General features: G+C 34.2%; 1 protein-coding gene across 3 annotated transcripts; it reads right to left on the bottom strand.

The window, feature by feature from the left end:
• Window positions 1–58: 58 nt before the first annotated feature.
• Window positions 59–25,219, bottom strand: LOC136042911 (nitric oxide synthase 1-like). 3 transcript variants are annotated; one of them, XM_065727836.1, is made up of 11 exons: window positions 19,009–19,160; window positions 17,552–17,718; window positions 15,795–15,937; window positions 12,617–12,819; window positions 10,960–11,129; window positions 9,681–9,891; window positions 8,391–8,472; window positions 6,148–6,263; window positions 5,001–5,260; window positions 4,566–4,760; window positions 59–314 (listed from the first exon to the last, which is right to left on the bottom strand). In XM_065727836.1, the coding sequence occupies exons 4-11, from the start codon at window positions 12,708–12,710 to the stop codon at window positions 246–248; spliced, it is 1,197 nt and encodes a 398-aa protein (XP_065583908.1). In that variant the 5' UTR covers window positions 12,711–12,819; window positions 15,795–15,937; window positions 17,552–17,718; window positions 19,009–19,160; the 3' UTR covers window positions 59–245. The 3 variants fall into 3 exon arrangements, 1 of the variants encoding a protein (XP_065583908.1); XR_010621486.1 differs by lacking the exons at window positions 59–314; window positions 4,566–4,760; window positions 5,001–5,260; ... (3 more) ...; window positions 10,960–11,129; window positions 12,617–12,819 and adding an exon at window positions 21,430–25,219 and having other exon boundaries at window positions 19,009–19,153; XR_010621485.1 differs by lacking the exons at window positions 59–314; window positions 4,566–4,760; window positions 5,001–5,260; ... (3 more) ...; window positions 10,960–11,129; window positions 12,617–12,819 and having other exon boundaries at window positions 19,009–25,219.
• Between the last annotated feature and the right edge of the window lie 1,631 nt (window positions 25,220–26,850).

Here is a 26,850-nt window from a genome sequence, read left to right as displayed (position 1 = left end):
CAGATTTAATCTGTTGAACCACCAACGCGTAAGAAAAATACACGAAAAGTCGGAACACTTATGAAGTCTTATATGTTTATTAAGGTCAAAGATTTATAATGCAGTTAAAACCAATAAATTCCAAATGTTTGTGAACAACATCACTTTCAATAGTCAAACTAATTTAAATCAAACAAATGTTTGAACACATTTAACTAACAGTTGAATCAGACTGCATTATCCTTCATTAAACGAGCTTTTCTTTTTTATTCCAAGTGAGTTTTCCGTGCACCAACAGTAATACCAAAAATATCCTCATGGTAACGGCCGCTATTCTAAAACAATACACAATTAATTAGAAACACAGCAACTCTATAATGAAACATCATTAAAATAGATATTATTTCCCTTCCTTTTCTCTGATAGCACAATAGTTGCACCTACTGACAAGTGGCTTTAAGATTTATCGACTGATCTTGAAATATGACTATTCCCAAGTTCGATACGGCAGCTTGTGATATACTTCTACCCTTGAAATACCATTGAGGAATATGCCACCTTTATACATGCACAAATAGAGATACACAAAAAAACTGTTCTTGACATAAATGGTTTCACTCTCAAGCAAAAATAAAAACAGAGAGAATTACAAATTTAAAAGTATCTCAGATCCCAGATAACTAGGAGTAGAATAAGCGTTAGGAGTGAAACAAAAAGTTTTTTCGTAAAAAAAAAAAAAAAAAAAATCATTCAATAGCGCATACCTAAGTAATACTGCAGATAATATAACGAAGAGGTAACGAAAGCCAAGAGCTCATATGGCACTTGTGACGAGAGATCGGATCCGGTCCGGTTATGTCAATCACGCATCTAGAACTTATACTTATTCTCGAACTCGCTAAAGCACTAGAAATCTCCCCAACTCCCCCAAAAAGGTCGGATCTGGTCTGGTTATGTCAATCACGTATCTAGAACTTGTGCTTATTCTTTCCATCAAGTTTTATCCCGATCTCTCCACTCTAAGCGTTTGCCAAGATTTCTGTTTCCCCCATTCACCCCTCAAAGGTCCCTGGATCCGATTCGAATTGAAAACAGAACATCTGAGACATAACATCTTTCTATATATCAAGTTTCATTAACATCTGATCACCCATTAATGAGATAAACATACCTCAATTTTCAAAATTTATCCCTCCCAACAGCCTCCCCCAGATGCTCGAATCGGGGAAACAACTATTATCAAGGCAATTTCTGCAGGTCCCAAAATACGCCAATTAATTTTCATCGTCCTAGCTCCTCCAGAAGCACCGAAATCGCCAAAGCATTGGACATCCCCCCCAGCTCCCCAAAGAGAGCAGATCCGTTCCGGTTATGTCAATCACGTACCTAGGACTTGTGCTTATTCTTCCCACCAAGTTTTATCCCGATCTCTCTACTCTAGACGTTTTCCAAGATTTCCGGTTTCCCCCTCCATCACCCCCCAGTGTCACCGGATCCAGTCGGCACTTGAAACAAGGGATCTGAGACAAGAGATCCTACTGCATATTAAATTTCATCAAGATCCGGTGACCCGTTCATAAGTTCAAAATACCTCATTTTTTCTAATATTTCCGAATCAACCGTCCTTCCACTCCCCCCCCCCCCAGATGGTCGAATCAGGGAAGCGACTATTTATAATTTAATTGGTCCGGTCCCTGATACGCCTACCAGCTCTCAGCGATCACTATATTGATCACGTATCTAGTTTCGAATCTTCTTCATGTAAAAATTGGGGTGGTCCGGGATTCGAGCCCGAGACCTCTCGCACCCTAAGCGAGATTCATACCACTAGACCAGCAAGCCACACTATCATTCTTCTCAACTATCTCGTTTGCTGGTGGTCGACTTGGTGGACCGAACATTTCTAATTTAATCTGGTCTGGTCCCTGATAAGCCTGCAATCTTTCATCGTCCTAGATTATCTGGAAGGGCACAAACTAGCAAAACCGGGACCGACAGACGCCCACCAGACAGACAGACAGACATGCAGATAGATCGACGAACAGAAATTGCAATCACTATACGTCACTTGGTAAATACCAAGTGCCATAAAAAGCGTAGCTACAGAAAAAAGGTTAATCATTTGATGTCGGACGGGCAGAAAATTTCACACGTAAATGAATAAGAGAAACAAAAAGAGGAACTTGTAACCAGTTAATCCACACACGCGTACCTACACACATAACCCTGTGTTTTAGTTTTGACTCAAGATATCTTGATTGTTTTTTTTTTCCCATGTTTACTCTGCTCTTGCGAAGTTTTAAGTTTTCATGTAAAAATGAATTGCAGTGTATTCTCTTCTTATTTTGTTATAGTTTGCAACAGTCATTATCGCATATGACATGGGATAGATATGAATTATTATCATTACAATACAACTTGTATTTCAAATAACAACAAGGCCAAAAAGACAGGTTATTTAAGAGAATTTTATTATATATCAAAGATACATTACTTTTATACTAAAATCACCAAGTAAGTTTCTAGTACGATTGTTCCTATAGGCCAGTAGTTTATAATCTTTGAATGCATTTTATTTTAAATTTTTTTAGAAATATGTCTTTGTCCATACCAAAAAATTTAATACTAGAATGAAAACATGTTTTAGTAAAGATTTCAAGGAACCGAGTTCTTTGCTTTTGGAATAACACCTATACATACATTGAAACAGGAGGTGTTTAATTAAAAAAGAGCCAACCTTGGCCCTTGGAAAACTGCAAAGTTTACTTTGCCCAATAAACGAGTCAATCAATGAATACACGTGTTTGAACTAGATGTGAGAGGATCCTTTAATTTTTAAAGTTTCAGATTTAAATATTTTTGTCCCTTGAAATGTTCAGAGGCCAAAGTGATGTGACTAAAGCGACTTAGAAAATAACAAAATAAGAGACATTATTATATCAATCTTGATGAACCAAATGACGGGGTAAAAATAACTTCAGGATTTTTGTTTGTTTGCGCATCTGTTCCAATAGGGACAAGGTCTAACAGCTCATTTAAGTATAAAATTAGTAAAAATGGCTACTGAAAAATTAATAGTTACTATGTTATTATTGTTATGTAATTTTTAATAGTGAAATTTTTGGCTATTTCTCGTGCCAAATGCAGTGGCTATATATCATTGTATGTTTTTTTAGCACTTGGTACAGCGTTCCTATCAACAAGAGTCGAAATTTCACTCAAACTATCCCGATCATATTAGCTCCAACTCGTTATATATTCATGTCCACAGATATTACACTGCAATGGAGGGACAATCCAAATAAATAACAAAGCTAGGAAGAAGTTATTCAGCCTCAAAAAATCTACCAAAACAACCTTAACCCAAGAAAAATACTCCATTATTCAAATACAGTCCAATCTTGTGTAATTTACTAGACTATTATTTTCTCAAGGGGTGCAAACTCTCAAGACAACTCCGAAACCATGTTTCTAATCGCCATTCTAATTAAGCAAACTCATTAAAAGTATACTTTAGCAACACTGTGTGGCCAGGCAGGCAGGATTTCCCTTTCAAAGATACAATTAGGAACTTATGATAGAGAAGAGACCCTAAACCATCTCAGAACGTCAAAAGAGCTCCAGCCTTTTATACCCAGTCCATCCTCATGTCAAATTAAGCTTATAAATATGATTTTAACTGCCAAGCAGTACTGAGGTAAAAGACCAAAAATCCATCCTTTATAAATATTAACATTTTACGATTTTATAAAGATACAATTAAATTTACACAGTTAAATTTAGTATTCCTAGACGTAAACCTACATTGAAAGTGGAAAAATTCTGGATGCCATCTTGATAAATAGTTTGTCTTGAATCCTGAAAATTCTAGTCTTTGGATCTAGGACCTTATCCTAGATCTTAGGATCTAGAGTACCGTCTCACCACTCACAAAGAAGTAAAAGTAGTAATATGGTACCCTCTCACTAAAACATCAGCCATATTCCGTCAAAGCTTAGGTCCTGTACTAACAGGGAAACTATTAAATTCAGTGCACAGCTGTGTCGTTTACTAGGCTATTATTTTTTTGAGGGGATGCAACTCTTCAATTTCACCCTGAAGCCATGTTTGCAGTCCCCATTCTAGTCAAGCAAGCTCATGAAAAGTCTACTTCAGCATCAATATAAGGACAGACAGGCAGGCTTTCCCATCCAAGGATGGAGGTAGGAATTTATGACAGAGTGTATGACTCTAGACCATCACACAACATGAAAAGAGCTCCGGTCTTTTATACCCCTTGGCCTATCCTCACGCAAAATTAAGCTTAAAATATGATTTGCAAAAAAACTGACGTGATAGGGGTATTTGAATACTATTTTCAACAAATAAGATTCTATAACAAATATAAAAAATTATTAAGCAGTTTTTGATCGCAAGCCTCTATTACTGATACATGGGGAATTACAAGAAAGTGGCAATAAAAGTCAACGTAACATCTCATGCTCACTCATGCACAAAAGGCAGTATGAAACGTGATTTTATGCTTTATGAAAGACTTTTGCTGTATGAAAGAGAATATTTAAATTGTATCTGATAATAAAACTTACAATGAGGTTTTCTACAGCCGATGCAGCTTCATCCGCGTTGATATTTCCATATTCTTGAAATATTGAAACTATAACCGATTTGACATCATTCGCCATGTAAAAATCTCCACATACATAAATATGACCGCCACGACTATTTTTCAAGAAACTATAAATTCGACGTTTGTTACTTCTGATCTTCATCTGCATCAGGACCTGGAAAAAAATTATTACTAAATCCAAACACGGCTTCATCTACATTACAAATACCAATACACTACTAATACCAAATACATTACAAATTAATCAACTCAATTGCAGCTCTTTCACGAATCCCTAATTTTATCTTGACTTCCTAGAATTTCTCCGAAAGAAAATTAAGTTCTAAAGATTCTTCCCAAAAATTAACGGTGACAAACGGCCTCCTTAAAACATTAAAATAAAGGCTGCACGTACCTGATCGTAACCGAATAAAATTTCAGGTTTGCATTCAGGTTTCCACTTGGATGATCGAATGTTCACGAACACCCGATCTGGGGCACATCCTTGTAAACCTTCAGAGCTATATGCATCGGGAAATTGTATGGCTTTCATATTCTCTGTAAAGAGATGGCTTTCAAATTTTCGGAAATTGTATGGCTTCTCCTCTCTGTAAAGATCTAGTTCTTGGGTTCTATACTCTCCATAGAAAATAGCTGCGCCCAGATGTTGTCCAACTAAAATTATATTTGGATTTGTCACTATTGATGTGTTAGCATTATTACAAATTGACACAGAGTGAAATGAATCAGATCAAAAGTAACAATATTAGTCAACAATGAATACCAGCTTTTATCCCAAGTAATCTACAAAAATAGTTGAAAAGGTCGAAAAGTACTCAAAATGGTGAAATAAAAAAAAGTGAGTATCATAAAGATTTTTAAGATTAGAAATTTTCACAATAAGACACATATTTGTGGTCCCGTTTCTTAATTTATCTAGAAAGGGGACTTTGGGCCAATTTGAGGTGTGAGGCTTTGACCCAAACAGTGAATATTAAACTTAAGCCCAAACAGCTTGGATTGGATGAAAAAAAAATTAATAATGATAATAACAGACTACACCTTATCTGCTAAGTCTGGACCAATCTAATAGGAGATATTGTACAGTTTCTCTAACTTCACATCTTGATATAGCTGGGGAATAGCCTATGGTTATTAACTAAAACTATTTAATTAGACTATTCTTGAAAAAAGTAAGAAATAACATTAGTATATAATTCATAAACTGACACCGAGCCAAAGGCTGACAACTTCTTCAAGGCAAGTAAATCGAAAAACAAAAACAAAACAATATTAGCCAACAATGGACACCAGATTTTTTCACAAGTAATTCATAAAGACAATGGGAAAGGTCAAAAAGTATTAAGAAAAACAATATAATAATAAATAAAGAAAAATGATTTCCAAAAATAAGATGAAAAAAAAACAAACATATTTTTGGTTGCTTTTTTTTTTTGGATTTCGACATTTCACAGCCTCTTTCTGAAACCATTCCTGAAGTTCTTCTGATTTTCTCAAGGCTCTCGATATTCGATCATAGCTGTTAGATTATATAAAATTACCTTTCATCAGTTCTGCCCGATGCATCCAGAAAGACCTGAATGGTGCGATGCCTGTACCCGGTCCTACCATTATAATTGGTACAGTTGGATTTTCTGGCAAATGAAATCGAGGCTCACTAAAAAACAAGAAAAAATATTTATTGTGTTTTTTTTATATAAAAAACTTTGGCTAGCTCTAGTCAGTTAACAGTAAGAATCGTTTCTATTCGGTTTTTTAAGTTGCTTCAACACTAAGTACGTAATTTTCTCTGTCAAGTGTCACAATAAGTACAACCTTTCAATTTTATACAAGTTTTATAAAATCACCCCAATCATTGTCTAAATCATCACAAATTAACTGTTCAAAAATTTGAATGTGTAATAGAGATAGAGATTGAAGCTAGCATAAAGCATGAAAGGCTTTCAGGGTAAAGTTTATAAAATATTGCCTTCACAGTTAATCACTTGTTCATCAAGAAATTCAATTTTGTTGCTGCTATATTGACTTTTACCTAATGCAACATAAACTTTAATAAACTGAAATTCTAAGTTGAATTTGAGCCTACTTTACATAACATTTGTTACGGAAGAAATTTTCTCCGTAAAGTAACTTTCACATTACGTACGTAATAGGCCGTGCTAACTGGCGAAGTTACGTTACGTGTAACCTTTCACACTTAAACAAATCGAACATTAGGTGGGTAACGCAAAAAGTATGTAGCCATTATTTTCATCGTTTAAGGTCATCGCAATTATCATATGCACACTATAAAGAAACAAAAAATGCAAAATAAAAAACGCAAAAAAAAAATATATAAAGAAAATAAAAAATGCAGGATAGAGATAAAAGATTCAAGCTACTATCAAGCGTGAAAGGCTTTATAGAAATTTCAAGATTTATCGATTGCTCATTCAGAGATTCTAGGTCTGCAAAATTTTGCATCAACCCACAAGAAATCAATCACTGTTATAATGAACTTCCTGAATTTTCCAAAAAGGATTGCTTTTCAGCTAGTATTGATCCCATAATCCCAACGGATTTAGGCGGCTAGATTTTTTCACCCTAGATATTGAGTAATACATTATATATATATATATATATATATATATATATATATATATATATATATATATATATATATATATATATATATATATATATATATATATATATATGTATAATAAGCGTAATCTAGCATAATAGAATATACGATCCGATATACACCCTCCGAATAAACGATCCGTAATAGAAAATATACCCTCAGAATAAACAAATTCGAAAATACGTAGAAGTTTTCCGTGTAAACGCAGATATTCGTCTTTTTTTAACATTCGTCTTTATAGCAAGAGAGTAAAGTGGTAAATAATTTTTAATCTTACTGGTCATGGAGTAAGAATCTAGCGTAAGAATATATATTCTATTACGTATAATAAGCGTTACGGAGTAAGCGGAATCTAGCGTAATAATATATAATACATATATATATATATATATATATATATATATATATATATATATATATATATATATATATAAAAGACTCACAGGGGAAAAAGGAAGAGACAGAGGGAGCAAACCAATAGCGAGAAATGAGTATCAAAAACTGAGCAAAAGTACGACCAGAAAGACGAGACCGATGATGGAGATGGCATATCGAAGGTCCACGTAGCACTTAAGTCATGGTATCTTCTGTATACTATTCAGTCTCACTTAAAAGTACAAGAAGAAAAAATATAAAGTACATCAAAAAGCTGTTCAAATCCTCCAGTAAAAGCAATAAAATCGAACTTGAACCCATTAAAAGCCAAAGTTTATATTATTCCATAATAGAATAACTTTAGCTCAAAGTTTTACTGATTACCAATAATATTGGCTCAAGACTTGTTTTAGAGTTTAACCAAGGAACCGAAACAGTCTATTTGCAAATGTTTGACACTAATAAACTGCAATATACGTTCAGGGAAGTATATGCCAAAAATTGTGCTCCAAAATTGAGACAAAGCTCATCACTAAACCAATAAATTCACATTTTTGCATTCATTGATGTTCACTTCTTAGAATTACCATGATTGTAGTAAGAATAGTCCTTGGATGATTTCCATGGAAGACAACCTCCCTTCCCTTGTCTACAGGTTTGACTTAATAGATACGATTTTGCTTGATACATTGACAGCATAAAATATAAAGATAAAAGTTGGATTTCTCAAAATACCGATGACATGAAACTTTATAGTAGAACACAATAAATATTATAGACACAAACCTCCTGAAGAAGGCGTTTACGGTTGTTCCAATAGTAGCTTGATTCAGGTACATTGAACAGAGACCATTTCGAGATGAACCATCTGGAAAAAAAATTGTAATAAAAAAAAAAGAGAAACATTTCTTGGCCCAGGCGTTAAGACGCAACAAAAATGTCATTTCAAGAAGGAGGCAATTCATTTCAGGGATGAGGTCCAACCATAGAAAAAAAAGAGTTCTAAAGGAATTTCTAATGGAAAAAAGTTTGATTACCTGCACTGCTAAAACTTTTGAGATTTTGCGTTATTGTTCACAATAAAACTGAATCGACAATAAAATAATCGTTATTGGGAAATAGAACTGGATGCATGTCCGACATTGAATTCATACGTGTAATTGGCATCATTCTATGAGCTTGGCCAGAGTCAACTCAACTCCACATGAGAAATCTGGGGAAGGTAAACAAGAAGGTGTGTGAAATTAATCAACGCGTACTATGGAAATATACTATGTTTTCTATATCCGAACTTGAGCATTCTAGACTTATTAGAGTGAATTATAGGGAATTAAATTATATCTTGAAATTAAGGTCATTGTTTAAGCTTGTCTATAAAACTTTATTATTACATCTTATCAATTGAAACTGTGCGTAATCAGAAATTATTAATGTTGTCCATTTCAAATGAAGTGACCATTAATCATCTAACTAACACTACAAGCAACATGGACTGGTCAGTTTTTGTATTCAACAAAGTAGAAAGAAAAAATTCATAGAATTTACATCAAATTGACTCTAATTCATTCAAGAAGGCCGAAAGCCCGAGCAAAGCGAGTGGAATTTTCGAGGCCCAAAGGCCAGAGCTACCTTTTGAATGAAAAAAGGGCTATTTGAGAGGGCTATCAAAAAGCTAATTTAGCAGACGGTTTAGTTTTTGTCTAGAATTTTTCTTATATATATATATAAAGTTGGGTATGCGTGCTTGATCACTTTACAATAAATTTACAATTATAGCTCTAATCATAAATATTTTAGAGCATTTATAGAGAACGCCACCTAAGTGACCCAAGCCTGTTTCTTCCAAAAAGGAATGTACGAATAGATTATTTACAAGATAGCGGGTTTAGTATAAGCAAAAAAAAAAATAAATAGGTTTTAATGGTTAGAAATCTTATCCGATCAATACGTTTTATCTTTAGTAACTTAAATAATTGAGTCCATAAGCCGGTACGTATCTTTCTTCTTATTTTTTTTTACGCGTTTCACCTTATTGAACACTGAATTTCACTCTATTTCAATGATGAAATTGCTCACCCTCAGTAATAAATTTGACAGCCCCAACTGTTAGATCCACACAGGTTGGCGAACTCAGCAAACAGGAAGATATAGAATAAAAGCGTGGCTTCATTAAGGGGAGTTTAATGATGAGAGCTTCAGCGGGGATACTCAGTGATGAAAATTCTTCAAGGAAGCTCAGTACGGTTGGCCATTTGGAATGCTTCCACTGCTCATACCTCCCCACATCCTGAAATAAATTGTACGCAAAACTGTTAATTTGGCAACATATTTCAAATCCTAAGAAATAGCATTACTTTTTTTTAGCTGTGCACCGAAAGCAATTAGAAAAAAGTAAAGTATATATGGCGGCCGTACAGCTTAGCGTCTTGATTCAATTTGCATGATATACCCAGGTAAGTTATTTCTAAAAGTTTCCGATACGTTAAATAAGAAATACAGCTACATCACCAACTCTTATCACTTTCAACTCTTAGCTTTTGATTCTAGTCCTTCAATTTTACAAGTGAACGAAAATCAAACATTTTTTTTTTTGCCTCCTCAGCTCCCTTGCTCGAGGGCATTCCGTGTTCTAATTTTCACTATCAAATGTAAGATTGGAATTAATTCAAAAATTGTTGCCTTATTTCTTTTAATGCTACGCTCTGACAAGAGTTCATCCACGACAGCCAGCGAGGTGTTATATTTAAAACAGAATTCGAGCCATATTTTATTTTGCATCACAAAGTTGGCTTAAGTTATTGTAATATCATTCATGAAAAGATATTTTTCCCTAGATAGCCTAAAAGTGCACAAAGAATGGCTTAAAGGTGCAAGTTATAGAATTAATAATGTAGTAGCAGGGTTTCAAAAGTTTTTAAATAGTAGTCTCTATACAGACTACTATTATAATAATGGAGACTAAAAATATAATACAAAGCAAGTAAGAAAACCCATATAGGGATCAAGCATTCAAAGACACTATTCTTCTTCATAAATTAAATAAAAAGTCTAATCAGCACAGATATATCGGTCAGAATTAAAATTGCAAAAAATCGAGGATACAGTGCCACGGCATATCTCTAAAGCTTAGACTCTCTTAAAGTACAGGTTACTAAAATTTCCTGAAAAGAAGCCTAGATTGAACAGATATTCCTTTTTTTCCCACTTCAAATAAAATAAAAAACTGAGAATGCAAAAATGTAAGAAGAAAAAACCCGGTGGAAAAAAAATAAGACACGAAAGTTTGAAGTGAGACTACCTCATCATTTGAATAATCAAAACTTAATAGCTATACAATTTGAGAGTAAAAAAGCACCTGTGAGAGCATATCCAAGCCTTCTTTTTCTTTTGGATCTGTAGCGTAGGTAGCAAGATCATATAGAAGCGATTGGGTCGGGGGAGTTGTAATATCCAAAAACTTTTTGAACCAGTCAAAGACTGTAGCAGGAGGTAGATTTTCATAACAAACCCATTCTTTCCTTGGGCCTGAAATAAAAAAAGCAAAAAAAAAAAGAAGTATAAAGTAAAGCCAAGAATCCAAGAACAAACATGTAATATCACTATAGATAAAACAAAAGGCTGTACAAAGGCACTGACTTAACAACCCGATTGAATTACTACTAGTTGACTCTGTAATCTCATACAGAATCAACCCAGCTCTAGATGGGTTCATGGAGAAAAATGAGGAATACATACAGGAAAGGTATGCAAAATCGAGGATAGTTGTCCCCCCCCAACACCCCACTTGTCTCCTTGGCTCAAGGGCCAAGACATGAAGATCAGCTCCATCGGGACTGTAAAGCCCAAATGCGTATCTTTTCTTTTTTTAGAGATTAAAATAATTGGCTTCCTTAAGCTCTTGAGACTAAACACATCTATTGGGTCTTCATTCATAAAATAAGGTTAATAAAACAACTAGAGGTTATGTTTCAAGTCATACATAACCACATTCATAATAGTTTGATGTGTAAAGCATGGCCATCAATTGGAGAAGACTCGAATCCAATCCCCTGGTGGATTTCATTAAAAAACGATCTTTTTTAGTATTTTCAGTAAAAATTAAAATAATAACAATCTAATACTGAAGCACAAATTAGGTACACCACAAACGCGGATATTACAAAAAAAACATTTTTTTCTTTTTTTAATTGATGTATAAGCCACAACAAAGTAAAGGTGTTTATTTATAAGCCATAGTCTCCATGCCATTTTACTATAATAACTGAATACACATATTCGCTCTACATTTTCTCTCAGTTGCTCCTTTCTCGTTTTGCTGATCGTTTTTTTTTTTTTTTTTTTTATGTCCATCAGTAGTTCATCGACTGCCTGCTCATGCAATTAATCTTCACATAGCTTTGTTTATTGGAAACGGCCAGGCATGTTCTTAGTATACAAAAAAAAAACAATCTTGATTTTTATTTCTTTTTCCTCAATATCACAAAATCCCAGGTTTGCCTCGTTTCTATTTCTAGATTCGTCTTGTCACGACAGCAAATTCAAATTTTTTTGGTTGTTCCATGTCTACATAAAATACAAGGATTTTGCCTTAGATAAGAGAGCATTAATTCGAGAAAAAACACAGAAACAGAATTATTTTGTGGAAAATAATGCTAATTACAACAAATGCAACGAAAATGTAAATATTTTGAATGCTGAAGATCTATACACTCCCCTCCCAAATTGAAAAAAAAAACATTAGCCGTGCCAGCAAGCACCAGACAAGACACCATATAAAAAAATAACGTAAAAATAAGTTACCCAAATCAGACAATAACAAGTTCTGTTTTTGTAAAAAAAAATAAAAATAATAAAACAAAAATAAAATTTATCCTTAACAAGCCAGCCCGACTATTTACAACACTAGACAGCCCTTGCCCCACTTACCTAGGCTTTGTGGTAACAACATTACAATTAATAAAATAACATAATGGAATAACGCCGAAGTACAAGCATTAATTAGGAAATATTACCAGCAATAGTCAACATTTCCTTCTGTATCATCAAATGGTGAGTCTGTTCAAGACTTGGTATAGGATTTAGCTTCTGAATTACCTTCGATACCATTTCATCTGCATTCTCTGAAAGTATCCCAAGATGATCACCAGGCTCGAACGAGACAGGGTTATTCAAGCACAAATCTTGCCAAGATAATCTGATTTGAACCGTGCATGGACTGGAATACATAATACAAGATATGTATATGCATGTATTGAATCAAACACAAAAAAGCTCGTGCTAAGAAAGCACGAGCCAAAAATTTAGGAAATCCACATGTGCTGTTGTAATATGGTTATATTACTTCAGTGGTTGCAGCAGCAGCTGCAACCAAGTAAAGAGTGAACCAAACTCCTCAGTAACTGAGAATGAAAGAAAAGTCTTTTGAACAGGATTGTCAAATCCAAAAAAAGATTACTATTTGCATCTGGTCAAAAATGGTAACTATTATCCCATTTAGACACAATAGTAAAAATAATTACAAAAACTAATTGAGGAATTTCAATAAGAATCCGAAAGCCTTCGCAAACAAAAGCAGATCGAAACAAAAACTAAACCCTTAAAATCATCATGGTTCAAAGCCTTTGAACCCTGGATTTCACCCTCATCCGCCTTCCCTTCACCCTTTTGAAAACAGAGTACAATAAATATACTCTAGCCGAGATGGTGTTGATGAGTCTGCTTTATTTTATTTTTCTCCTACGACAGCAGGCCGCCAGACTGTTATAGTTAGATGTTTACAGGGCTTAATGAAAGCTAATACTTGCACCTACGTGCTATTTTTACAAACGGCACAAGAGTTAAGTCCCCAATGGCACCAAAAATGACATTTTTTGTTGCATTTCTGTATACGTCACAGATATCTACTCACTGCAAACAAAGCAGCAAGTTTAGAAGCTCGAAACCCTTCAAAAACAGCGGCAGATCAAGATAAAATTGCACCCTCCGAATAAACAAGTTCGAAAATTCGTAACTAGAGGTTTTAATCCCCACCCTGTGAACAGATGAAAATCATACTGTAGCCAGGATGGCAATTATGCAAAGTTTTGTCTCAAACTTCTTTTACTTTTTTTTTACCCTTTAGTAAAAGAAATTGGTATTGAAATTCATAAACGTAGAAGTTCTCCGTGTAAACACAGATATTCATCTTTTTTTAATATTCGTCTTTATAGCAAGAGAGTAAAGTGGTAAATAATTTTTAATCTTACTGGTCATGGGGTAAGAATTTAGTGCAGGCAGTATCAAATGCAAGAGACAGAAAAAAGATCCAACATCAGAAAAAATATGAACAGACAACATTATAAAGACGATTTAACCGAAGGTGTTACATCAAAGGAAGATAAATAATGACAATCTCCCTGAAAAATTGACGCTATTAACAACAAATAGGGAGAAATCATAGAGAGGGATTGCTTGTTTATAAACCAAATATATCAACGAATCAACATTTTACAAACATAATGCTTCAAGCGAAGATTATGTTTAGATCACATCTTTAGGCTTATTATCGGACCTATTATATAGGCTTACAAGGGATCTTGAGTGGCCCATAACTTAGCATTAAAATTTAGCTACCAAATTAAACTCATCCAGTGGTATTCCATTCCTAATTTAGGAATTCCATTCCATTCCATTCTAATTCCATTCCATTCCTATATTAGCATTCCTAAGAGCCTTCCGATCGCTACTAACTCTCTGCCATCTACACGCCCTCCTCCTGTCCTTTTTACTGTCCCAAGTCTGGACATCAAAAGGTCAATCATCAACCGCTCCCGCGAGCTCCGCAAGGATATACAATTTCATGGTGATGCATCCAAGACAGAGAAACAGGATAAAAGCCTTAGTTGAAGAACTGAAAAGAAGAACAAGCTCAGGTGCGCCTAACCTCATGATGTTCAAGGGCCAAATCGGTCCAAAAAAGGAGGCTGCTCATCACGGTTGGAAGGCCCAACCCAGGCCCCCTCCAGAACAATCCGCGATGCAGATTGGTAAGCTTCATCCAAGTCTTCTGTAAACGTTTCTCATGTCTATCTAAGAGTTTTTTCTGCTGATGATAATTCAAATGTTCTATCTAATAATTTGTTCGTGTCATGTCAGAGTTCCGCATATTCAAGTTTTGCAAGTGCCATATCTGAAGTTACCTCTGAGTCTCAACAGCCAAATTTCCCGAGTCAAAAGGCCCCTTCTAAAACTACTTTCTGTGTTCTTTCAATCAATGTTGACTGTCTGAGAAATAAGCTTCTTGAATCCGAGGTTCGTCTTAAGTAAGAAGCAGTAGATGCAGAGGGTTAAGTTGAACTGCTACCGAAACATAGTGTATTTGCGGTTACTGAAACGTCTCTACAGATCTGGGATATGAGCTATTTAGCAACTTGGAGCACTCAAATTTTCGAAGAGGAGTTGGTGTTTATGTAAGAGACAGTATCCAGGTTAGTGTTGTAAATCCTTCAAGGCTTGATATATCTTTGATTGAAAGTGTATGGCTTGATATCTCCATTGCTAATAAAAAATTGCGTCTTGGGTGCGTCTATCGAAGTCCAAGTGCTCCAGAGTAAGCCCGTGACAAAACCCCAACCCTCGCACTGTCCAAAAAAACTTTTTAGGAGAAATATAGCCACGTTGCATCTTGTTTGAAGCTGAATCTTGCAATGCTTTTCAATTTATGTTGCTGGAGGACCGAAGTAGGAAATTGGCCTCTCTGACACCACCTATGCCCCTCTTCTCACCATCAACTTTACAGTAGAAAGTTGTAATAAAAAGGACAAAAACAATATGAAAAAAAATCTTAGACACCAAAACGTGTATTTTAAGCTCTACTTTTTGCCTAGTTTCAGAATGATGACTCCACCAGTCTTTGGAATATTCTCCCATAGGCTTGACAACCCCTTTCTCATTTTCAGAAATACCAGATCGCATTCTACTCAAAAGCCATTATTACTACTCAAAAGCCATTTATGTGCATGTTCCAGGCGTATTGGTCAGTTGTTCGTCTTCTTGAAGAAGACAAAGGAATTAAAAGACCCAGCAAAAAGAGATTGAGAGAGTCAGAAATAATTCAAGTCAGAGAGCTATGGAGTAATAAATAAGTCGTCACCTGCTAATATTAAAAAAAAAAAAAAAACGAAAAAAAAAACGAAACTAGGAGATACTAACCGTACGTTAATTAGCCAATCACTTGATTTGACTATATTTGCAGGATCCTCAAATCTCTGACTTGGGAGCTTAACTAAAGGGCCACGATATTTCTTTCTCCTTCCTGAGCCTGGATTCTGGCGGCAAGTCGAGCTGGCTTATCCCTAAGAAGAAATAAAAATCATCAGATTTTAAACATTAAAGAAAACAAAACAAAAATCGTTATAAAAATGTACTACTTAAAGACTTACTTAATGCAAAGAAAGGAAAATTTAAGACAGTGAACGAAACAAATGCAACATATTACTTTAGGATACTGGGAAGCAAAACAATAACCCTGTAGAAAGGAGGCACATTTTTTTCTGAACTAAAGAAAGAAGAAAAAAAGAACTATTATTCTATTCCTGAGATTATACGACAGCTAAAAATTTATAGACTGAACAACTTATAAAACTCAGTAAACTTTATGATCTGTAACTTAACTTGTAACTTATTCTGTAAGTCTGTAAACTTAATCTAATATTTAGGCATTTTTGCTAGATCACTGTCCTTTTCTTTTATCTATATAAAGAAATATTATACATTTGGAACAGAGAGAGAGGGCACCTTGGTACACCCCCTCCTGCCTTTATGTGGTTGTCCATATCATTTTTAGGCATCTTTTGGAAGACGGCATTATAATCAGTACGGTAACCTTCTCGAGTCTTGATAATTTCTTAATTGGCTCTATTACAAACTGTATAACAAATATTGAAATTTACTTTGTTAAGAATAATTTTTAACTATGTCTGAGTCAAAAATTTAAAATTGGTATTTTCAAGGGAAGATGATTTTAGCCGGAAAAAAAGGGAACAACATTTCTGCCCAAGATCACAACCACAGTCCACCAAATAAATTCAAGTACATTGCCAGTTCTGCGGTAGTGGGGCCTCAGTAATGCAGACGTTAGAAATTAAATCTAATAATATTGCTGACAATGCAATTTAATTTATTCAATAGCCGGGATACATTACATTTTTTAAGCTTTGGTTTTAATTTTTCCTCCCTGTGCTAGGTCATCCCTTTTATTTAAGTGTCCATAATCGTGCCAACCATAATAATGATTCTTTTTTCAACGACTCAACTTCCAAATCTGCTTTTCAAAGAATTGAAAATGGAAATGGGTTTTCTAAGAGCATTCCTAAATTCCAAATGATTAAAAAATCAGTCTTGGCTCAATTCTACAGGAAACGAATGGCTAGCAGTGATACTTGATATTGAATGACCTAAAATTACTACTACGACTAACAGCTCATTGCAGCGCCAAGCTGTCTGAGTCCAACGCAGCAACGCATGCTTTTCCCCCCATAAAGGCTCTTTCTTCACAACGTCCCAAACAGCTCATATTTCACGTAATTATTTCCTTACGGTATTTTCCCACTGCATTCGGGAACGACCTGCTTTTCGTTTGGCCCTAGACGATTCATGGACAAGAACAACATTTGGCAATCCGTCATTTTTCATCTGCAGAACGTGTCCTAGCCATCTTAACCTTCCCCTCTTTATAGCCCAAGAATGCGGAACTGAACCACATTTTTCGTACAGCTTACTGTTAGGAGGTGACCTAAAGCTTGACATTTAAAGACAATATTATAATTTCGGAGCCAACCAGAATTCGAAATTTTAGTTTAATATCTTTAGAGAAATAAATCCAAACTAAAACCCTACATATAGGTGAAAATCTAAATTAATCAATTAAGTTCTCCAAATGCGTAACTATAAAGAGGAAAAATACTCACGATGCTATGTTTGGAGTGTTTCCTTGCTCAACGAACCTCTTCTTGAGAGATTTGTAAAATTTTTCTCCATTATCCGGAGGATCACCACTTCCAAATGTAGACGCCACTACGAGAATCAAATCTTGGAACTCCATCTTGGCAACATCATAATCTTTCATGCACATAACCTAGAATGCAATAGCGATACTAATAAACTACATGTGCTGCAATGTAACAGAAAAGAGACCACGATGTTTTGAAAAAAGCATAAAATAAGACATCGAATGGTACTACTTTCCTTTTATGATCATGTTTCCCTTTTGGAGTAGCCATCCACTAAACTGACATCGTTATTGCAGGGAACATTGTAAAAACAAGAGACGTCCTACACAAAAGTTTTGTACTTTTGCTAATTATCAGAACGACATCCAAAAGATATCTAATAACGGTAAAACAATGCATAGTCCAACTGCCATTACAAATAATGAATGAAAGTGTAACTAAGCCTCAATATGTTAGCCACAAGTCCCTTCTTGTGCACAGCTCAGCATATATATATATATATATATATATATATATATATATATATATATATATATATATATATATATATATATATATATATATATATATATATATATATATATATATGTATATATATATATATATATATATATATATATATATATATATATATATATATATATATATATATATATATATATATATATATATATATATATATATATATATATATATATATATATATATATATATATATATATGTATATATATATATATATATATATATATATATATATATATATATATATATATATATATTTTACTTTCTATTACACGGTTTAGCCTAACAATAATGCAATTTTCAAACTTTTGAAATTCCAAAGAAACAACCTTTTATTGCTTTTTATTGATGACACTGTAGCAATATGGGCTTTTCAAATAAGTACAAAAATCTATAATCTAGTAGAAATCAAGCATAGACAAGTTGAAGAAAAGAGAAAATTTATTTTTCAGGATTGTGTGGCATGCAGGTATGCGCTTACACTGCCATTTAGCTTCGCAGACCGCGGTGCAAGCGCTATAGGACTGCCTGTACTCTGCTTAGACTTGAATATCCCCAGGAGCCCAGGACCTACACTAACTCCACGAGAAGCATGTAATGCAGTATAGCCATTTGGAATGAAAACTCTATCATCTCTTCTGTCTCTGTTAAGTGCCATCCATCCTCATGGGACGTCTTGGGGCCAATCCTTCCAAAATCTGACAAACTAGAGTTCGATATGCTCTAAGACTACATCATGTCGATAACAATAAACAACCTAAAGAAAAGGCGTCAACCTTGACAGTCCAAAACGTACCAAAACCAAGATAGCCAATAGCTTGGATTTACAAGTTAGGTCCTGGGATCACAGTCAATTTTACCATTAACATTAATAAATAATCAATACACTCACCTCGGGTTTGAAAGCTTTTGAGAATACATGTGCCAATTGTTAGGCAAAACCAAGGGATTTGCCAGTTTCAGTAGCATAGAGAATCATTGCTTTTGTTCTGTTGGCATAAGCTTTCATAAACATCCTTTGAGCAAACAAAGCTGCCCTAAAAAAGAAAAAAAATATTTAAAAAAAATATATCTGTATAAGAGAAAAGTAAGAAACAGAAAGAAATAGTTCACATACTAGTACGTACATTAACTGATTTATATTCCACGACTATAATTTACAAAAACTGTATATACCAACAAGCAATAGGCTGTCTATATATTTACTTCAATTAATAATATGATTTGTGAACGAGTAGGAGAAAATACCCATTTATGTTCCTTTCCAACAAAACGGCATTTTATCTAGATGGTAGCCGTGAGAGAAAGGATGGGGGTCAACAAGAGAAATAAATTTTAAATAACAATCACAAAATAATACCAATAAACGTTTATTCAATTTTTTGGAGATGGGATAGTTTTGGACCTCTCAGTTTCATTCACAGACTGCAGTCCTGTCAAGGGCACAGATGATTACTCAACCAAACTGAGAAAAACCGCGTACATTTTTCACAAAATATTCACTCTAGAAAACTATTTGATCAAATTAATGCTGACATGCAAAGCAAAGAAATATGAACTGCTATTCTTCCGCAGACAACCCTTCACCCCTAAAAAGTGAAATAATATAGAACGCCGTGAGAGAAAGGATGGGGGTCAACAAGAGAAATAAATTTTAAATAACAATCACAAAATAATACCAATAAACGTTTATTCAATTTTTTGGAGATGGGATAGTTTTGGACCTCTCAGTTTCATTCACAGACTGCAGTCCTGTCAAGGGCACAGATGATTACTCAACCAAACTGAGAAAAACTCGCACACCGAACAGTCAGTTTGGCTCAAAAATTACAAGTATCTTCACATAAAGAAAAGAAAATTATACACAATTAATTTTTACGCTTCCCTAGCCTGCGAAAAATTAAAAATCAGGAGCTGCAAGCAAGCTTTTTGTTTTCTAGAAAAGATACAAACATATCCACAGGAAAATTATTTTTAACTTTCAACCACTTATTGTAGCTAATACGGCGGGATAGCATAAATTAATCTTAATTAGTTAGATAAAACGACTGGTATGACGCAGGCAAATATGGAAACTAACAACAAGAAGACAAAATAAAGGATAAGCTGCTGTTTTATACACACTAGTTCTAAACTGTTTGAGATGGTTAAACACCTTAGAATACAAAACAATTCTGCGGTTCAATTCAGAACAGTGTACCCACATTTTATTAAGTTATACAGGCGAGCCTTGAATTCTGTGTGATGGCAAAACTTGTCACGCTTCGACTAAAGTCTTGATGACTAGTATTGTTTAGTCAATTTTTCATATTGATTTGCGCAGAGCAATTTGTTTTGAGAAAGCTTGACCAGATTCTCAAGAACAATGTTTCCAAGATGTGGTCTAGGAAGCGTTGTGCAGATACACTGTTATACACCATAAAAATTATAGGAAACTTCGACCTCCCTATTTTCATTAAATGCGAGTTTTATTCAAAATCATCAACCACTTTAACAAGGGCTGAACTCAAGTCACACTCAGGCATTTCCATTCAAGACAGCTTTCTACCTGGGAGCATTACAGAAACTTCCTTTGTGACAACGATGGATTACTTCCTAAACTTACGCCATAAGGACTAATTTTTCATTGGGCGTGTTTTGATTTTAATGGTTGTGATTGGTCTTTCAGACCAGCCAGATTGAAAATTGCCTTTTGGTAGATACCGCTATAACTATATTTTAGACAAGTCCCTCCAGAAAGGGACTGAACACACAAAGGACATAGTTAGAAATTCAGCTCTCACTTCTAAACTGGATTTGGTTGAGATCTACCGAACCCTTTTGAAAGATATCTTGACTTCAGGCTTCGAATAAGGCCCTGATCACAAAATGGTAGAACTGGTACATTAAATCTTACTCCCCGGCAAGGTTTGTGAATATTAGTCGACTCCTTCGGGTAAATGACCGATTCAGATGAAGTTAGGGACCCTTCACACGAACTAATATTGAACCAACTCAGATCTTCCAGAAAAAAACAACCACAATACTTACTCTTACTTTCACCCATGTGCGACTGAAATTTAACCAACCATTCTAGTAAATATCAACGTGACAAGAATTTAGGGAATACCTCTCCCAACCATATCAAAATGGTTACGGACCGCCAAAAAGCAGAATTAGGGCACATAATCTTATTTTCGACCAAGGTTGGCCAAGATCCTATAACTTCCCATGAGATAAACTGATGAAAAGGAATTAGAAAGCAATCCCTTTTCTTTCCCCAGATCGGGCAAGGGCCAAAAATCAGCTATTATATTAGCCTTTACTCTATTACCTTTCTTTAAGAGTCCCTTCTAGCAAATCCACTGATCAGAAGAATTTAGCTATTCGTTCCTCATATTAGTCGAATCAGCAACAAACTAACAAGAGTCGCAGCATGGGCGCTTGCTCTTATTTCAAACCACTTTGGCTGAGATCCAACCATTCTTTAGATTAGATACTTTCTTAAGTTGCGTCTGTCACCGCAACCATGATATCAAAGTACGACCAACTTGGGTTGGGACAGTTGTGGTTTGCTCCTTGCTAATAAAATGGGTGTACATTTTGTGATGCTCTTGCCGGACAAGATTTTGTAATTTCCATCTCTTGTCGTTACCGAGTCAGAAACCACTGATGGCAACAACAAGATAAAAGCTCCGGTGCTGCTTCAAAATAAAATTTCGATTGGTCAAACATAGGCATCACAAATGTGACATCAATTTCAAGCTAAGTATGAGAGTGAATTGACTAAAGAGCATAAAATTTCATTGATAATTGCCAAGAGAAAAGCATTTAATAAAACTATTTAATACATTCAATGGTGGTAACCATTTACTGAGTTGCGTTAGACAGAAGTTGAACTAATTCTTCAAGAGAAGTTTTTTTTAGTTTTAAAACTTTGCAACGGTATTCTTTTTTTCCGAAAAATAAAAATCGCACTAGAGATTCTGGTAATCTGGAGACACATTCTGGAGACACTCTGCCGAATAGACATGATAATAAATCAGTATCTTTCCTGATTCTCATTCCACATATGTCTTTTAATGTTTGATGTAGTGGCAAATAATTGCCGTAGTTTGCCATAGTGGTAATTTTAGGTAGACACGAAGCCATAATTAAGAGAGCTCGCTTTAATAATGGACTGCTTTCATATTTCATGGAAAATTGAAATTCTTCGTCGACAAAATCTTTCAAATTGGTAACAACTTCTGAATATCTCGCATCTGGAATAGTATCTAGGAGTAGAAGGTCGCTTTCCCAACAATCTCTTACTACAGTGGCTAACTTGTCTGAATCCGTCCCATTTAACAACAAATATCTTATAAAATCAAATTTACGAGCCTCTGTCGCAACAGTTAGTAATTCACTTGCAAAAAAGGTACAGCAGTCTATTTTTATTTTCTCACCAAATTGTGGATTTGCTCCATTTTTCAAAAGCATGGTCACCATTGAGATATTTTTTTTTTTTAAAGCGATATCTAACGGTGTTTCTTTTTCACTATTCAGAGTATTTAAATCCGCACCATACTTGATAAGCATGTCAACAAGTTCAATTTGATTATGATGTTCGTTTAAAAGAGCTACGTGTAGACAGTAATAACAGTTGGGATTTTGCCCATTCTTCAAATATTCTTTGACTACCTTTAAATTTTGGCGAGCCTCTGAGCCTTTTACAGCCTCAAAAAAAAGTTCATCTTGGACGGTATGGAACACAGGTAAAGTAGCTATGGTTGGTAATTCACACAAGTCGCTGGTTTTGCGTTTCTTAGCAGCAGATAAAGCTGGTATATTGTTGTCCAAATTGTTGGATAATCTTGCACACATTGTAGGAAAAACTTGCTGAAGATATCGCACTAAGTGAGCATTCTTTTGGTTCATAGCAATGTCTACAAGTCTTTTATTGGGTTTGCACAGTATTGGGTTTGCCCCACGTTCTAGAAGATATTCGAACAAACTTTTTTTTCCTGTTTTCACTGCAATATATAACGGCGTTTCATCGGTCTCATTAAAAGTATTAATTTCGACTCCATTCTTTATCAGTAAGTCACAAATGTCACGACTTCCAAACCAAACAGCATCGTGCAAATACAGAAAACTTTTGGGACTTGCTCCCTTTTCCAAAAGGTATTTTACCAAATACCATTGATTTTTTTTTACAGCCTTGAGAAGATCAGAATCTAAAGGATTGTCACTTCCGTAGATTTTTTCTCGTTGTATCATCACAGGAAGTAAATTTTTAACCTGACCAAAATACTAGAAACGGCTATTTTATTTCCTGAAAATAAAAAAAAAAATAAAAAATCTAAAATAAAATGGTAAAATTACTCCACAATTACAGAATAAATTTTTCCCCCGGGAAAAGTTTTGTCCAAAATTTCATGGTCAACCAAAATTACATAAGCAAGGACTTCTTTTAACGCCCATCGTAGCTAGTACGACAGCCCCCGCTTCCAATATAAGAATGAAAGGAATTTGATTGACTTTGAAAAAAGACAATTCAAGTTTTACGAGAAAAGGGAGAAAAAACTAAATAATTTCAAGAATTGCAAATTCTTATAACCTATGAAATGTTAAAACAGTGTCAAAGTATAAAATTAGGAAACAAGGAAACATCCTTGTTTCCTTTCTATAAAATCCTTTCTCTAAGTAAAAAAAAGAATTAGTAATAAGGGTTTTTTCTTCAGTGGATTTACCTTCCGCGTTTGCTTAATTTTGATCCTTTTTCTGGACGTCCTTAATATTTCCTTTAATTTCAGTAAAATTTTATACTTTGACACAGTTTTAACACACAAAAATAGGTAAATATTTGATTTTTTGATAACTGATCATGAGCACAGTTTAATGTTATATATTCTCTACTGTGATCATGAGGAACAACACTGAAGGCGAAAATTTTTGTTAAATATCCACCTAGCGGAAAATACTTTTGTAAAATAAATGACACTAAAAAGCTGAAAACAGATGTAGAATTGAATAAATAAGTTTCGCCTTCTTTCTCTAAAACTACTATATTAAGGTTATCCTAAGAGATGAATTTAATAAAAAAGTACGATTATTTCTACCATATGGATTTTTTGACAGAATTTCAAATTCTATTTCTTAAACTAATATTGAAATAACTTGGCCATTTATGATTGCATATGGTAAAGAGTGTGATTAAAGCCTCTTTTCCTATTTCATAAGTTTTAGTTTTCGGGGGTAATAGCTAAGTCTGTGGAAAAAAGAAGATTTTAGACTAATTAATGATTGCACATGGTAAAGAATGTGATTAAAGTCTCTTTTCCTATTTCAAAAGTTTTAGTGTTCAGGTGTAATAGCTACGTCTGTGGAAAAAATGAAGATATTAGACTATTTTATGATTGCAAATGGTAAAGAATGTGATTAAAGGCTCTTTTCCTATTTCAAAAGTTTTAGTTTTCGGGGGTTATAGCTACGTCCGTGGAAAAAATGAAGATATTAGACTATTTTATGATTGCACATGGTAAAGAATGTGATTAAAGGCTCTTTTCCTATTTCAAAAGTTTTAGTTTTCGAGGGTAATAGCTATGTCAGTGGAAAAAATGAAGATATTAGACTATTTTATATTTGCACATGGTAAAGAGTGTGATTAAAGGCTCTTTTCCTATTTCAAAAGTTTTAGTTTTCGGGGGTAATAGCTACGTCTGTGGAAAAAAAGAAGATTTTAGACTATTTTATGATTGCACATGGTAAAGAATGTGATTAAAGGCTCTTTTCCTATTTCATAAGTTTTAGTTTTCGGGTGTAATAGCTACGTCTGTGGCAAAAATGAAGATATTAGACTATTTTATGATTGCAAATGGTAAAGAATGTGATTAAAGGCTCTTTTCCTATTTCAAAAGTTTTAGTTTTCGGGGGTAATAGCTAAGTCCTTGGAAAAAAATGAAGATATTGGACTATTTTATGATTGCACATGGTAAAGAATGTGATTAAAGGCTCTTTTCCTATTTCAAAAGTTTTAGTTTTCGGGGATAATAGCTACGTCTGTAGAAAAGATGAAGAAATTAGACTATTTTATGATTGCAAATGGTAAAGAATGTGATTAAAGGCTCTTTTCCTATTTCAAAAGTTTTAGTTTTCGGGGGTAATAGCTACGTCTTTGGAAAAAATGAAGATATTAGACTATTTTTTGATTGCACATGGTAAAGAATGTGATTAAACGCTCTTTTCCAATTTCAAAAGTTTTAGTTTTCGGGGGTAATAGCTACGTCTGTGGAAAAAATGAAGATATTAGTCTATTTTATGATTGCACATGGTAAAGAATGTGATTAAAGGCTCTTTTCCTATTTCAAAAGTTTTAGTTTTCGGGGGTAATAGCTACGTCCGTGGAAAAAATGAAGATATTAGACTATTTTATGATTGCACATGGTAAAGAATGTGATTAAAGGCTCTTTTCCTATTTCAAAAGTTTTAGTTCTCGGGGGTAATAGCTACGTCCTTGGAAAAATATGAACATATTGGACTATTTTATGATTGCACATGGTAAAGAATGTGATTAAAAGCTCTTTTCCTATTTCAAAAGTTTTAGCTTTCGGGGGTAATAGCTACGTCTGTGGAAAAAATGAAGATATATTAGACTATTTTATGATTGCAAATGGTAAAGAATGTGATTAAAGGCTCTTTTCCTATTTCAAAAGTTTTAGTTTTCGGGGGTAATAGCTACGTCCTTGGAAAAAATGAAGATATTAGACTATTTTATGATTGCACATGGTAAAGAATTTGATTAAACGCTCTTTTCCTATTTCAAAAGTTTTAGTTTTCGGGGGTAATAGCTACGTCTGTGGAAAAAATTAAGATATTAGACTATTTTATGATTGCATATGGTAAAGAATGTGATTAAAGGCTCTTTTCCTATTTCAAAAAATTTAGTTTTCGAGGGTAATAGCTATGTCAGTGGAAAAAATGAAGATATTAGACTAATTTATGATTGCTCATGGTAAAGAATGTGATTAAAGGCTCTTTTCCTATTTCAAAAGTTTTAGTTTTCGGGGGTAATAGCTACTTCCGTGGAAAAAATGAAGATATTAGACTATTTTATGATTGCACATGGTAAAGAGTGTGATTAAAGGCTCTTTTCCTATTTCAAAAATTTTAGTTTTCGGGGGTAATAGTTACGTCCGTGGAAAAAAATGGATATATTAGACTATTTTATGATTGTACATGGTAAAGAATGTGATTAAACGCTCTTTTCCTATTTCAAAAGTTTTAGTTTTCGGGGGTAATAGCTACGTCTGTGGAAAAAATGAAGATATTAGACTATTTTATGATTGCACATGGTAAAGAATGTGATGAAAGGCTCTTTTCCTATTTCAAAAGTTTTAGTTTTCGAGGGTAATAGCTCTGTCAGTGGAAAAAATGAAGATATTAGACTATTTTATGATTGCGCATGATAAAGAATGTGATTTAAAGGCTCTTTTCCTATTTCAAAGTTTTAGTTTTTGGGGGTAATAGTTACGTCCTTGGAAAAAAATGAAGATATTGGACTATTTTATGATTGCACATGGTAAAGAATGTGATTAAAGGCTCTTTTCCTATTTCAAAAGTTTTAGTTTTCGGGGGTAATAGGTAAGTCTGTGGAAAAAATGAAGATACTAGACTATTTTATGATTGCACAGGGTAAACAATGTGATCAAAGGCTCTTTTCCTATCTCAAAAGATTTAGTTTTCGGGGGTAATAGCTACCTCCTTGGAAAAAATG

This window comes from Artemia franciscana, unplaced genomic scaffold (genome assembly GCF_032884065.1).
Source record: "Artemia franciscana unplaced genomic scaffold, ASM3288406v1 Scaffold_2441, whole genome shotgun sequence".
NCBI lineage: Eukaryota > Metazoa > Arthropoda > Branchiopoda > Anostraca > Artemiidae > Artemia > Artemia franciscana.
The sequence above is the reverse complement of the archived record's forward strand: the minus strand, read 5'-3'. Positions and strand labels throughout refer to the sequence as shown.

What these genes read in the sequence shown, in the direction of transcription:
- LOC136042911 (XM_065727836.1), bottom strand. Translation starts at nt 12,710, where the DNA reads ATGGTATCGAAGGTAATTCAGAAGCTAAATCCTATACCAAGTCTTGAA. An exon ending in GGAAATGTTGACTATTGCTG is followed by an intron (nt 11,130 to 12,616) that starts GTAATATTTCCT and finishes TTTTTATTTCAG; the next exon opens with GCCCAAGGAAAGAATGGGTT. An exon ending in TTTTATTCGGTTACGATCAG is followed by an intron (nt 4,761 to 5,000) that starts GTACGTGCAGCC and finishes ATTTTTTTCCAG; the next exon opens with GTCCTGATGCAGATGAAGAT.